Consider the following 15369-nt stretch of genomic DNA (forward strand, 5'->3'; position numbering starts at 1 on the left):
TTCATCAAATATCCTAAATCTCAATAATCAAATATTAGACAAACCAAATATTTATGACCCCTATTAAATACTCCACTATCAAATATTTTAAATTCTACCATTAAATATATTTTTTAGTTTTTTTATTAAAAAAAATAAAGAGAGAGAAACACATAACTCTATCATAATATCCCTACAACAGAAATATTTGAGGTTGAAGGTATTTAAAGAAATATCCCCGTAAATATCTATTATTATGGGTGCGTTTATAGAAGATATCAAATAAAATATAAAATATTAATGTGTGATAAAATAATAAAATTATTTTACAATAATAATTACCTTTCTAATCGTAGCCTGTGACATCAAAAGTTATTGAAACGGTAACCACCTTTTAAAGATTTAGTGGCAAGCACGAAAACTTATTTATTTTCAAGGACGAAGAATTCTAGACGTGCGATGCAAACTGGCGATTGATTGCTCCTTCCACTTCGGCCGAAGAAACAGAGTCTTCGAGCATTTTGGATGATATCTTCGCCTCTTCCTCGTCAGTTACAAATTCCTCTTTTTTTTTTCTTTTTTTTTTATCTGATCGCGCAGCCATACATTATCATCTTCTTCTTCTTCTCCTCCGATCCTTTGTTGATTCGATCCTTGTTGCGCGGAAGAAAGTGACTCGAGAGGGTGATCGGAGTTGAGGATGTTGCAGAGAGCTACCAGCAATGCTTACTCATGATGGTGGGCGGGACACGTCAGGACGAAGCAGTCGAAGTGGCTCGACAACAACCTCCAAGGTCTGATTTCCTCCTTTTTTTTTTAGCTCTCGATCGTGTGATTTTGTTTACTGACCTTGCAAGTTAATTTTACTACGTTCCTCTGCTAAAGCAAGTTTTCTGCTACTTCTTTGTGTTTGCTGATTTGCCGAAGTAAAAGGTTACAGATCAATACCAGTGGAGTGAATCTGATATTCAAATATCTAAAGTAGACGTGAATCTGAGACTATGTATCTGTAAAAAAAGGCTCAGATCATCCATTTTCAGATTAAAAAAGGCGATCTTTTTCTTGATTTCTTCTTATATTTTTAAAATATGGAATCCACAATGGTCTAGGTCAGGGTTCTCAAGAATGGCTGCGGCGCAGATTTATAAAAAAATATATATATAAAAAATAGAGAATTAATAATATTTATGTATATTACATTAGTAATAAAAAAATAAAATACATGGAGCCATAAAAAATAAATACTTTAGTACATAATGATCATACAATAATAATATAATGAACCAAATACAATAAAAATTATACCTAATCAGAGCTAATACCATGAAGAGTAATGAGAAGGTACCAAACCTTCATTATATTCTCTTGAGTATCACGTTGATTAAATTGATCTCCAATATATGGGGGTCGATATAAATTAACATTAAATTATCCATATGGATATTCATTTGATTGAGTTGATGAAAGATATTCAGAATTAGATGATTGACTTTGTAATAATGTTTTGTCACGACGATTGTAATATCCAAAACTTGATACCCAACAGAACTACTAGTAGCACGTGCCGATTCATGATGCCCAATATTGCTCCAAAGAGATGTCGAATAATCAGGAATTACATTCTGCGCATTATCAAAATAATCCTCAAATCCATGATGTCTAATTCCACTTATATAGGATGGTGAATAATTAGATGATCTATCAAATGAATTGTGTTAGGATATCACTACCATAGTATCCATATCCACTTGATTGATATCCAATTGGACCATGCTCAATATCTTGAGACTCCAATTATAACTTTTTGATCCATAATCATCTCTTACTAGAATTCATTGGTTCCCTCCCAAAAGCAGATATTTCATACGTTCACTCATATATTGTTGTGAAGATGCAATCTAATCTTCTTTATTATCAGCATCAGGAGTTCTCATAAACTTGCCAAAAAGTGATGTTGTTTCAATCCGTGGCCGATATCCATGATCAGTATCTTGTGTTGCATAATAATCTACATGACCTTTTGCCCATGTCATACCCGTGTCAAGTTAATCATCTTGATGACTTTGATGACCATGATGTTCACCATGAGTTTGTTGATTATGTCCATCATTTGAATCATCACTGTCGTCACTTTCATCACTATCCTCTATTGATAAAACTCTTTTTCCTTTCAGTTGTGTTGACTTTCCTACAATATTCTTCTTTCTTTAATGACTTTGAATGTTTGTAGTTGTGTTGTGTTCTTCAACATCTGATGCTTGAAGTGCTTGATCTAACCATGCCAAATCATAATCTCTTGTTCATTTATTTAAGATGCCATCATCATGAAAAACGTGATTGAGGTCTATAAAAATCTTCATCTTCTTTTCTACACATCATGTTTCGTACCCTAAGCTGCATATTGTAGTGAACATAAACTAATTTGTTCAACCTTTTGATAGCCAAGCAATTACGAAGCTTTCTGTGTATAAGAGATCATGTACTCCAATTTCTTTCACATCTCAAAGAGGAGAATGTTTGATTTAGAACTTTGATTGCAATTTTTTGAAGGTGTGGGGCATCTTCACCATAATCGCTCCACCATTATACTTAATATTTATAAAATTTAAGTTCAAATTCCGGTATACTTTTTTTAAAATGTCATTTTTGCTAGTGTAGACCCAAATTCACCTATTTGGTTTGTGAATAATTTATTTTGAAAAAAGAGAAGAAAAAATAAATAATTATTATTTGTGTTTGGAAAAAATTTTACCTCACTGATTGCTAAAGCTTGTGCATTTAAGTCTGTTTTAGTCTTTTGATTACAACCTTTAATTCTCGTTTAACTTCATCATTATAAACACAAATTCTAGAATATTGAAGTAATGAGTTTAGGAAATATGTTAAAATATCAAGAAGATAATAAGAAATTAGAAATGAGGAATTTGTAAACGATTTCGATGACATACTTTGTACTCTACAATTTAAACAAATAAATTATATTGTCACATACAACATTTTACAATTTAATTTATATACATTATATGGTTACCTACATCATGTAGGTGTTGGTGTAATTGATTGTACCATCGATTATCAATAATATTCTAGTATGATTGCCAATTTCCGGTAGTATCTTTTATTGCCTTTTTTGCTCTTTCCATTGCTTCGTAGATAATTGACATTGTTGGTTTTTTTTATCTTTGTCAACTAATTTCAAAACTTTTACTAATGGTTTAATTGCAACACAAATAGCACAAGCCCTCTTCCAAAATCTTCCATCCATAATGATGTTTGCATTTTTTTCTACCTCTTTCCTTCTTTTGCTTGTGTTATTGTATGCTTCTCAATCACCAGACCAAAAGTGCACATTCTTTTTAAATCTGAAGGATATCGAACAAGACTTTCAATTGAAATAAATTCTGTCGCAAATCGGGTTATTCCAAGTCTCAATAATTCACGGTCATTTGTAAATGTCTTCATCAAATTCACAACTTTATTGCTTTACATTCGTCATCTTGCCAACCTCTTCTAGCATAAGGTTGATATAATGTGTTGCACAAGGATACCAAAACAAGTGCGGTTTTTCTATCTTCAATTTGGCACCAGTGGCCTTAATTGCACCTTTGCTGTCTGTAACCACTTGCACAACATTTTCCTCCCTGATTTCATAAATAATTTTATTTAACAAAGATAAAATAAAATCAATTGTCTTTGCTTTGTTGGTGCAATTAACAAAACTATGAAATTCCATGTTGTGGTCATAATATATCATAAAATTTATGATTGGATGCTTGTTGTGTGTGCTCCAATCATCACACATTATTGTGCATCAATACTTTGATCATTTTGATCTTAAAGTGCTTAAATATTCATTTATCTCATCCATCTCCTCTTGTAAATAAACACCACCAATTTAGCGTCATGTGGGACCTTTATTATTGTTCCACCTCACCAAAGGGATTTATCATGGATGATCGTATGGACCACTATCTGTTGCATTAAATGAAATAACATTATATATGAACCATTTTGATATTGTCTTACCAACATCTTTTACTTTTTCAATACCAAACCAGTTTTTGATACTTTTATGTTTTGTGGGAAACATAAAGGAGTCAATTCCTTTTGATGGTAATCAAGAATCCTCTCCTACACTAAAGCTTCAAGACATCCCATTTCTCAAATCGAAATCTAAGCCATACAAAGAACTTGTAGAAGAAAATCTTATGATTATAAAATTTGGAGTAGTTAAGTATATTAACTTGATAAGATATGTACACACGAATTTAAAATATTATTTATACATTGTTTACCTTTATCATAGCGATTACGCATCTCCTTTTGAATGGCTCTTGTTTTACGACATTCTTTGATGTCTTTAAGTCTAGATTTTCTATATCTTCTACGTCATCTTCACCACTACTACCACTTTCTAATACACATGTTTTGTGTAATTGACTCTAAGGTTATTTGTTTTTTTTTCTTTGCATTAAACTTGTACTTGCCTTAGAGTCTTGAGATGTTTTCGTAACATTGATGATATTTCCTTAGGAACTTTGTGACATGCCTCGATATTTCTAGTAACATGTGCAATATGCTATCTTAATCTCGTAATTCCTCCAATCATAACTTTTACACAAAATTTACATCATATTATTTTAGGGTTATCACCCACCATTTGACCAAATTGCCAACCAATATCAAGGTTTGGTGCTATTCTAAATAAATAAATAATGATACATAATTTTGACTCATAAACTTTTTATAAACTCACATAATAAACTATTATTTATTCATAATTAGATCTTTAAGCATATAATTAGAGCCGACCCATAGCAGGGTGAGTCAACCCATAGTGAGTCGGCCATTTGGCGAGACAGATCATCTTGGTGGATTGAGAAATCCCTAACCCAATCCAAGGAGGGTTGCGGGTTACGTTGGCCAACTCACGAGCCCATAAAAAATAAAATAATAATAAAAATAATATATAGAAAAGATTAAAAATTTTAAGTTCATGGGTTATGGATTAGGCGTGTCAAACCCACGAGCTCATTGAATTTTCCACTTTAATTTTCAGCTTTGGAGAATTTTTTTTCTCAACCCATGGGCCAACCCAAGCCCATTGTGGACAGACTCGCACCGGTCACGGGCCTAGGCAAGTCAAATGGCTTAGACCCCCTTTAAATGAGTTGATACAATTTCAATTCAACCCGCTTAAATTGTCTGGCGAAGCGGGTCAATCCGACAAACCCAACCCAAATTGATGACTCTACTTATAATTGGTGTTTAAAGTACCGATAATTCAAGAATCATGATAATGAGAACACATATTGAACATTTAAGATTTTATTGTTATATAATAAAGAATTCTTAATAACTAAGTAGATAAACTAAAAAAATGCAAAAACTTACCTTAAACAAGATTGTTTGCTGAATATGTTGGAAATGATGGTCGAATAAATCAAACGAAGGAGCTTAGTTAATGACTGTGAAGGAGCTTAGCTAATGACAGTAAGGAATGAATATGTTCAAATGTTAATAGATTTATGTATGGTTGATGATAGATCAGTAACATTGACAAAAAGATAGTGATTAGACATGATGTGCTGCATTTCAAATTTGTCCTTTTTATTAAGTACAAAGAAAACATCAAAAACACAAATAGAAAGAAAAGGTCACATCTGCTTTAAAAGCAAACAAAACCGTAAAAAAGAATCCAAAGTCCCAAGCCGCGCCGTTGCGTTCCGTTCCAATCTTTTTTTGCCATTATAACAACCAAAAACACCATCCTGCAACAACCGATGTTATTTACGGGAAAATTAGCATGACATGAAGTGTTCTCATGTTAGAACACCCATTCCGACTGTTCCACGCCTGTTCCAACGAACCTGGTCTAGGTGGAAGATTTATGGCTCAAATGAGCAGCTAGAGATATAAAGGTGAGAAAATATTTCATATATGAACGCATTTCATTTATTTAACATAAGCATCATTCATTAGAGGTGTGCCCAACTTATTTAGGTGCAGGATAGAAGATTAGGTCAGTGTGTTAGACTACATTAGGATGAGCTGTGTCAAATTGGGAACAACCTAAGTTGATCCTAATCCCTACCAGCTTGGCCACAATCCATCGAAAGGGGTCAAGGATATATGATTAAAATATGGCAATGATCAAAAGGGAGCCATTTTTTTTTACTGAATCTTCAAATGGACACTTTTTTTTATTTCTTATCAAAAAGGTGCTCCACTTTGTGCTTTCTAACATATATAGCCCTTTGAACTTGCCTAAATTGTTGCATCCTCAGCTGCTTGCCCCAAGCAAATGGGCTGGAAGGCCAATTGATAGGCCGCTCTAACCCATCATTACCAAATATTCTCACAAATCACTAACACTATTGTGGTACCATTGCTGTTATGTTTTGCTGATGCTTGTTGCCAACTTGTTGTTGTGCTTATCGGTGAAATTCTCTCAGGGTCTCAATGAGATTTAACTGCAAGGAATGCCATTACTAGTTCTTCAAACATTAGTGGCAAACTTGATTCATTTCCTAGTTTAGGGTTTTAGAGTTTTATGTCATCATGAGAAGTTTTAGGGTTTATTTTTGTTCCCTATACTCATGCAATGCCTTTGTTTTACAATTGTGAACAATTTAAGTTTATGTAGCAAGTTTATTTAAAATTATTACATGGATCCAAACTGCCCAAAGCTTAAATATGAACCTCTTTTGTATTACCTATACCCTATGGACTCTTTCTATGTCTTCCCTTTTCAATTCATACCAATTTAAGTTCATGTAGCAATTTTGGAGAAAACGATCAAATGGACCCAAACTAGTCTAACACAAACAAACATAACCAACATAACTTTGTAATACCTCAACCTTTTGGAATCATTCTTTATGCTCCTTTCCAATTTAGACCACTTTAAATCCAAATTAATAACATAAAAGTCACATGTTTCATCTTCCCAGACGCCCAGGTAATTTTCACAATGAAGGACGTCACACTCATCCTAAGACTACCAAAATTATAGAGTGGTGTTTCTATACATGTAGATTTGATGCTTCTTATAATCAACTATACTTGCAACATTTTAAGGACGAACTTGGAGGCAAAATCTAAGCCAATTCTATAATGACTAGAAGAAAGATTTTTATTTTGCTTTGTAAATTTTACATATATTATTATTATTATTATTATTTTCAACGATATTCCTAGATTAATATTCTTAACACTTATTGATTGATTTTGATATTTTAAGTCATCTCCTCTCCTTCCCCTATCATCCTCCTCCTTAATGTCCTGAAATGAAGTAGGTTCTTCCTCCTCTCCTTCCCCCTTATTCTCCTTTCTAGTGTTTGACACACCTCCTACATATGACACTTGGCACACACATACAACTTCTCAAGCCAACTGGGGATCAAAACTTCGGTTCGGCTCGAGATTTCAAATCTTGCATCAACATACAGTAGTTAAACCCAACCACAAGGGGAACATCATTTCCCCAACAAGAGGTATAGAGGTGTGTGAATACTAGCTCTCTTGAGTCAAAGCATGATAGTGTAGTTGTAGTAATTGGAGTAATCAATTCTTGTAAGGAATAGAATTTGATTAATAAACTCATTCCAAGTTCCTTTTCGTAATATTCACCATCAAACATAGATTAAGCCTCTAGCTCATGAAAGAACTTGAGTAGATTAATTTGCCCTTTGGAGTAATGTAATATTGGAATTCAATATAGGGCACACTCATGCGACTAAACTTTAGACTCTGCTTATATTGAGGACCCATTTTGATTTAGAAATACGTACCTTATTTTGATACTGATAGAATGAGATAGCCTTTTGGGGCTCCCCTATGCTGTCCTTAAGCAAAGTTACTAGATTTTCTTTTCTTCTTTAAACCTACCACAATAGTTATCGAAATTCAAAAGACTGAGTCATTCTTTTTCTAAGTCGATAACAATTATATGTAAATGCATCTTCATTTCACTGTGCTCTTTTCTATTAGTTGTTTAGACATAAAGCCAAATTGATTCATATATATATCTAATATTACCTAAGTCTCTTTATTTTCCTTTCCTAACTTTACAATCTGACAATATCTTTTTCCTTGTCCCTAGTTCTTAATCTTTTATAAAACTTATCAAATGCTTTTAGCCTTTGTTGTACCTATGACTGCTGTTTCCCTCAATTTTAGTTCCTTTACACATATTCATAGTTTCTTAATTTGTACAACTTTGGGAATATTTTAAACATCTCTTCTTTAAACTAACTCTTTTATATAAGTTTCACCTCTACCTTTAGACCTCAAAGCATAAATATTACTGTCTTGATCTTATTTGGTATTAAAGTCTACATTTATAACATTAATTCACAAACTTTTCATTTCAAACTTCTCTCGTCATTCTATCCATAGTTTTGATAAGTATCAAACCAACCTTAAGAAGGCTACAGCTTCATCACTTCACAAACCTGCGTAACTTAATGATCGTAAACTACTCAAATTTATAATTTTCATGTAAACTTGTAGAGTGCGCTCTCTTCTGAAACATGGATTCTTGTGATAGTAACTCTCCAAATGCAGATCTTAGTCTGGCATTTATTGGCTTAACTTACAGAAATGGATGGTAGAGTGAAAGCTATGCTCAAGATAATTGAAGTAGATGCTGACTCCTTCTCTAAGAGAGCAGAGATGTACTTCAAAAGGAGGCCAGAGTTGATAAGCTCAGTTGAAGAAGCCTACCGGGAATACAGAGGATTGGCAGAAAGATATGATCACATTTCCGGCGAGCTGCACAAAGCAAATCATACCATAGCAACTGCTTTTCCGGATCAAGTCCAATATGCAATGCTGGAAGAGGAGGATGAAAATCCAAAAGCGATTACTCCAATTGATCCCAGAAAGATTCATAAGCCAACAGTAGATGGCTTACTAAATAAAAGAAGGGGGGAAAGCCAACCATCCATGAAAACTCCAGTTAATAGAAAAAAGGCACAAGAAGAGATAATTAAGCTTCAGAAGGAGATACTTGTACTTCAGACTGAGAAAGAATTCATCAAGAGCTCATATGAGAGTGGGGTCGCTAAATATTGGGAGATTGAGAAGAAGATTGTGGAGATGCAAGAGGATGTTTACTGTCTGGAAGATGAGTTCAGCGCTAGTGCGGTTATCGAAGATAATGAAGCCTGGGCATTAATGACAGCAACAACACTTAAGTCCTGTGAGGATGCTATATTCAATTTGCATGAACATCAGAACAAATCAATGGAACAGGAAAAACTTGAGTCAAGTAGAATTAAGGCTGCTAGAGAGAAATTGTTGGGTCTCAAGAGGGAGTTGGGCAAATTTCAAGTTGAGAACACAGACAATGCTAATGAAAAGACACAGAAGAAGTCTACTATATTAAATGAGGATGAAAAGAGTTTTTCTTTCAACAAAGAGAGGATACCGCTGCAGTCGCTTTGCGAGAAACTAAAGATATATCTAGAAAGAGACCCTGATAATTCTGTTGAGGATGTTGCAGAAAAAATTAATGAGCTTGTTAGCAGAATCACCAGTTTAGAACTCGCAGTTTCACAACAAACTGCAAAGATCCATAGACTGCATTTGGAAAACAATGAGCTTGAGAAACATCTGTTAGGCTTGGAAGAGGAAAAGATGATTCTGATTAATGAATCGAATGGAACAAGTAACAAGCTAAAGCAAGCTGAAGAGCAGTTAAATATAGTAGAAATTCTTGGAAAAAATGTCCAAGACGAAGAAATTATTCTGTGTCAAAATCTTAACAAAACCTATGGTAGTTTGGTTGATATTTCAGGAAAGATGCAGCAGTCTCCTTCCCAAGAAGACGATGAACACATTGAGAGTGGATGCTTGGAGGATGAGATTTTATCTAGTGATGAACTGATAGAATGTGAGGACAAGGAAGTGACCGAAATTCATGACCAAAATGAAAATTCATTCCAAGAGATTCATGTAACTGAAGAACACTCTATCAAAGACCACACAAAACTCTATACGGGCTCTGATATTAGTAGCAATTGTTCAGCTGGAAACCTAACTGAGCAAAATGAGTACATGTTCAAAGACTCATCAGGAACAGGTGTTAACTTTGATAACAGCACACATACTGATACTGACCAAGAAGCTCAACTCGAGGAGAAAGAGATTTCTGTTGACTTGTACCAACTACTTTTAAATAGTTTGGAAGGTAGAGAGAAAATTCTGTTAGCTGAGTACACGTCAATCCTTCAAAGCTACAAAGAAACAAAGAAAAAGCTATCTGAAGTAGAGAAGAAAAATGAAAACTATCACTGTGAAATAATGACACTGTTACAGGAGTTAAAGAATGCCAGCGCTATGAAAGATGAGGAAATACAATTGCTAAAACAACAGATTGAATCTTCAAAGATGAATCCAAATGTCAAGATTCCATCTGAAGCTGGAGAGTCTAGTCACAGAAATCTTGAAAGCTTGTCGTGCTTCCCTAAGTTTAACATAGATAATGCAAACCTTCAATGTTCTCAGATGATCGATGATGCAAATATTACATCAACCACAAGAACATGCAAAACTAAATTTATTGGAGAACCAGGAGGCCTGATTACAGAACATATAAATCTGCAGTTCAATGACAAGCCAAAGGACAGTTCACCTATTGAAGAGAAGTTCAGAAGAGGCATGGATGATTTACTTGAAGAGAACTTACAGTTTTGGCTAAGGTTCAGTTCATCATTTCAGCACATTCAAGAACTGCAAGCTCAATTTGAAAATGTACAAACTGATATCAAGAGCATGAAGGATGTTATAGCCCAAGGAGCAAGCAATGGAACCTTCAATGATCAAGTTCCTCAATCAGACTCTGTCCCCGTAGTCTCGAAGCTAAGAGAACTGAAGACTGAACTCCAAGTATGGCTGGAACAAAGTATATTTTTAAGAGATGAGCTAGAAATTAGGTTCTTATCTCTTTGTAGCATACAAGAGGAGATCAACAGAGCTACCGAACCAAATCAACAATCTGAAGAATTCCAGCTTTCTCCTTGTCAGGCTGCAAAGTTCCAAGGAGAAGTTCTCAACATGCAGCTAGAGAACAACAAAGTTGCAAATGAGCTACAAGCGGGACACAAACATGTTACGCGTCTTCAGGCAGAAGTTGAGAAAGAATTGACTAAACTTCATGTGCATCTTGAGCTGCCTCGATTGATAAATAACCACCCTCATCCCTTTAAGCATTTCCACAGTAGGACTAGAACACCTAGTAGAGTACCATTAAGGTTCTTCCTTTTTGGTCCCAAGCCTAAAAAAGAATCCGTATTTGCATGCCTTAATCCAGCATATCAAAGAAATTTTAGTGATCTGAGGGCAGGATTTCGTTAAATGGATAACAGATAGTTCCTTGTTAGTTATATTGATGTTACTAGTTGTGCTCTAGTCTTGTGAGAAAAAAGATTGGTTTGCTTTGAACAGGCTGCAACAGCATGTTTATGCTATCATTAGCGCAGGTATGTTCATGAATTGTGATGGTGATATGAACAAGTGAATTCTTTCTACATCAATCATCAGGATCACTGCCAAATTGCAACGAGATGATTTGGATGCTTTATTATTGTGATTTAGGTGCTGCCCAGAGAGATACTGAAGAATTGTTACACACGTGAGAGGTGGTGAATCAAGTGGTTTTAGAAAATTTATATTTTTTTTAAAATCAAAAGTACGTAGCGGAATTAAACACAGAAATAGAAAGCAAAAAACACAAGTATGCGAACTCGCTCGATTTTACTTGGTTCGAAGCCTTCGGTGACTCCTACTCCAAGACTCGTGTCCAGTGGACCTATCGACGAGTAATCCACTAAAGACCTCTTCCGGAACTGCCAGAAGAGAGGATCGAGTACAATAAAAAGAATAGAAAAGGTGTAACAAGCTATACTTTCCTTTAAGCGGTAATTGTTGGTGCAGGTTGCACTAATAGTCTGGTTTTAATGTATGACAAATAAGTTAAAGTTAGATGGGTTGTTTGTCTAACGCTTCTACCAAGTGTGCAGGAGTTGACTAGTCTGAAGAACCTGACACCAGGCTGAAATCCAGTTAGGTCCGCTGGGCCCGATAGCTGGTGGGAAATCTAGCTAGGTCCGCGAGGTTTGATAGTTGGTGCGAAGTCTAGATAGGTCCACGGGGCCCGATTCTGGCGGAAAGTCTGGTTGGGTCCATGGGACCTGACAATCGGCCGAAGTCCAGTTGGGTCTGCGGACCTGACAACTGGCGGGGAAGACCAGATGAGTCAGAGGCAAGTCGAGTGACTGCAAGTGGTAAGTAAAGGTAAGGCGTTGGTCCAGCTTAGGTCAATTTGGGAAACCTAAGCTGAGACCTTGATTAGATCCTGGTCTCAGGGAGACAAGATATAATTACTACTCATAATCTATTATGTTGTCCTAACTCTGTTTTGCAAGGTAAAATATATTTTTTGATTGCCTGAACTAACCTTTCTTACAGGTGGAAAGGCTGAAGAAAAGGGGTCAGGGCACCCAGACCAGGCTTGCCTGGGTAGGGTCGTGGGTGCCCAGGCGGTATGGGCGCCCGGATTCAGTCCAGGTGCCTGGACCTGAAAATTGATCCACAAGCTTACATGGAGTGCGTCAATTAGCCGAGCCACGTGGTCCAGGTGCGCGGAATGGACCTATTTAAATGCCTTCGACCCGGAGCTTCAGTACAATAATTGCAACGACTTTCTCTTCTACTAGGTGCTCCGAAAAGGCTCCCGCAACGCTGCTACGCTCCACCGACAACCGGACTTTAGTTTTAATTAATTCTTTTATTGTCGGTAATTTTTATATATAGTTCTTGTACTTGCAATTTGTAACCATTTCGAACTATTAGTGGATTGCCCAACGAAAACACTCGACGAATGCGAGTCTGGGAGTAGGAGTCGTCGAAGGTTCCAAACCAAGTAAAAACTTGGTTGTGTTAGCATTGCTTCTTATTCTTCCGTTGCATATCTATTTTAAAATCAAATTTTCGACGATCGCTATTCACCTCCCTCTCCCCCTCTAGCGTTCTTTCCGATCCTATAGTAATTAAGTACACAAGGAAACTTCGTTACCCAACACTTTTAGTTTTAACGGATCAAGGTCAGTGTTGGATGACTTCTTAACGGTAGTCGGGCGTAGTAGTGTCGTAGCAGAGTAGCAACACGAAGTCAGAGCAGTTGGAACGTCGAATGAACGCGTAGAAGCTTATAGAAGAGTTGTCTTTAAAGCCTTGGTCGAATAGCCCTTTTAAAGGGGATGAAAGGTGCAACATCATTGAAGGCGCCTTCAATATCAACTCTTATCCCCTAAAAACTGGCTCTTATCGTCACTGGGGTTTTCTATGTTATGTTATCTGACTGAAAGCGTCTTCCATAGCCCTGCTCCTTCGAATAGAAGGCGTCTTGGGTACTGTTCATCCAAGGCATTTTGTGCTCCTTTCGCCTTACAAAATGTGTTAGTCCAACAAAACATAGTATACCCTGCAAGACGAAGTTAGTACAATAAAAACAAACAGTTTAGTAATTATATCCCGTCTCTCCAAGACCAGGATCTAGCCAGAGTCTCAATTTAGATTTCTGAAATGGACCTAAATTGGATATGCACCTAAAGTCCTCAAATGAGACTCCTCCTCACTGGAATACTCTCCTCCAGTGACTTACCTTACTTATTATGCAGAATCGCTTGACTCCTTAAGGTGCACCAGGTCTTCCCGCCAATTGTCAAGTCTGAAAATCCAATTGGACTTCGGCCAGCTGTCAGGTCCCGCGGACCCAGTCAGACTTCCCGTCAAATATCAGGTCACTCCTTACTTATCTGGATTTCTGCACCAGCTATCAACTTTTTCAGACTAGTTGGATTTCAACCTAATGTCAGACCAGTCAAGTCCTGCACACTTGGTATCATAACACATCTAATTTTAATCTATTTATCATTTATTAAAATTCAAAATTGATTATTAGTGTCAACTACACTAACAGATACTACTGATGATACTATAAGAGTTGCTAAGCAGATCAGTCTACATAAATATTTAACCAGAAGACAAACCAAATCACTAATTATGGTGGCAAAAGACGAATACGCTCGTCCCAGTGCTCCTGCCAACTCGTCCCAGGGTCAACACGGAGGAGGTAAATCACGGGCGGCTACTAGTCTTTGGAATAGTAACTAGCACATAAGAGAGGTATTTACCTTGACTTTGCTGAGATTCGAACCCTAGATCTCATGATGACAACACCTCATGCGAACCAAATCACTAATCATGAGCTTATGTGAGGAGTTTTTAGTACTTTGAAGTTTCCACAGATCTGATGGAGCAAGTAAAGACCCTGGCTGGGATCTTACAAATGATGGCTCCACCAACACCCCAGTTCCACTTTAGCAATACCAGGTGCCTGCCTCTCCCTAAGTTGCCATGTTCATATCAAGCATGAAAGAATATACACAAGAGAATTTGTTAGTGCAAAATAATATAAATCATTCAAAATAAATTTGCCTTGTACATTATTAAAAGATATATATGAAAATCAAACAGCAACTAGAAATCAATAAAATTATGAAAAAAAAAATGGATAAGAAGTAAGCCAAAAATTCACAATTTTAAAGTAAAGATTTGGCCCTTTTCAGGCTAGTTTATCTGATCTTCAACTCCAACAATACCACGGTTTAAAATCAACCGTTTGATGGTTTGAAATTGCCGTTTGATAGTTTAAAAAATCTCGATCCTTAATTTTAATCACCGAAGGCGGTTATAATTCATGGTTTAAAATTGTCGATTATGATTCAGGTCTTGATTCCATGGTGATAACTATTATTTATATTTAAATAAATTTTAAAAAATAAAATAAAAAACAAAATGGGTATGATGGAGTCTACATTATAGTAAGTGTCATATTATTTAAATTGATAAAAAAAAATATAAATTTCATATCAACTAAAAATGAATCTGAATTATATTTTTAATTTTCAATTTTAGAACGCCAACATAAACAATTTAGTCCAGATACAAAGAAAAAAAAAATAGAGAAGGCAGTGATCTGAAGGAAAGTTGCATTGTTTGTTAAACAAGAACATTGTATTCAAAAGGGAACTAACTTTACCAATCTTGTTTCCAGAACAATGCTACCATGTTAATGAGTTCATAATTCCATTATAGAACAACCATTCAGAACTGGGAAATGTAGGAACATCTTACAACACAGTGCGATCGATACCCAACCGACACGATAAACAGAAACCCAAAGACAAGTGTCTTAACTTCTAAGACGAAGAAGTGCACTTTTTCATTCCCCTTAACTAAGGTGCTGGATGTGCAGCACCATTGGTCTCCATCTCGGTCACGTAAACCTGCCCATATTCTCCCTTCGAGTCATCCTCCTCC

General features: G+C 35.9%; 1 protein-coding gene and 1 pseudogene across 2 annotated transcripts; one reads left to right on the forward strand and one right to left on the reverse strand.

The window, feature by feature from the left end:
- The first annotated feature begins 433 nt into the window (after positions 1–433).
- LOC121980396 (protein NETWORKED 2D-like) lies at positions 434–11344 on the forward strand. Of its 2 annotated transcripts, XM_042532415.1 has the most exons (3): positions 434–526; positions 652–773; positions 8582–11344. In XM_042532415.1, the coding sequence occupies exon 3, from the start codon at positions 8584–8586 to the stop codon at positions 11338–11340; it is 2757 nt and encodes a 918-aa protein (XP_042388349.1). In that variant the 5' UTR covers positions 434–526; positions 652–773; positions 8582–8583; the 3' UTR covers positions 11341–11344. The 2 variants fall into 2 exon arrangements, with proteins under 2 accessions (XP_042388349.1, XP_042388348.1); XM_042532414.1 differs by lacking the exon at positions 434–526 and having other exon boundaries at positions 565–773.
- A 3697-nt stretch (positions 11345–15041) lies between these two features.
- Positions 15042–15369, reverse strand: part of LOC121980398 — a 19205-nt pseudogene continuing 18877 nt past the window's right edge.

Source organism: Zingiber officinale, chromosome 5A (assembly GCF_018446385.1).
Source record: "Zingiber officinale cultivar Zhangliang chromosome 5A, Zo_v1.1, whole genome shotgun sequence".
NCBI lineage: Eukaryota > Viridiplantae > Streptophyta > Magnoliopsida > Zingiberales > Zingiberaceae > Zingiber > Zingiber officinale.

Bases quoted from the DNA above. Each gene is read 5' to 3' on its own strand.
- LOC121980396 (XM_042532415.1), top strand. From the start codon at position 8,584: ATGGATGGTAGAGTGAAAGCTATGCTCAAGATAATTGAAGTAGATGCT.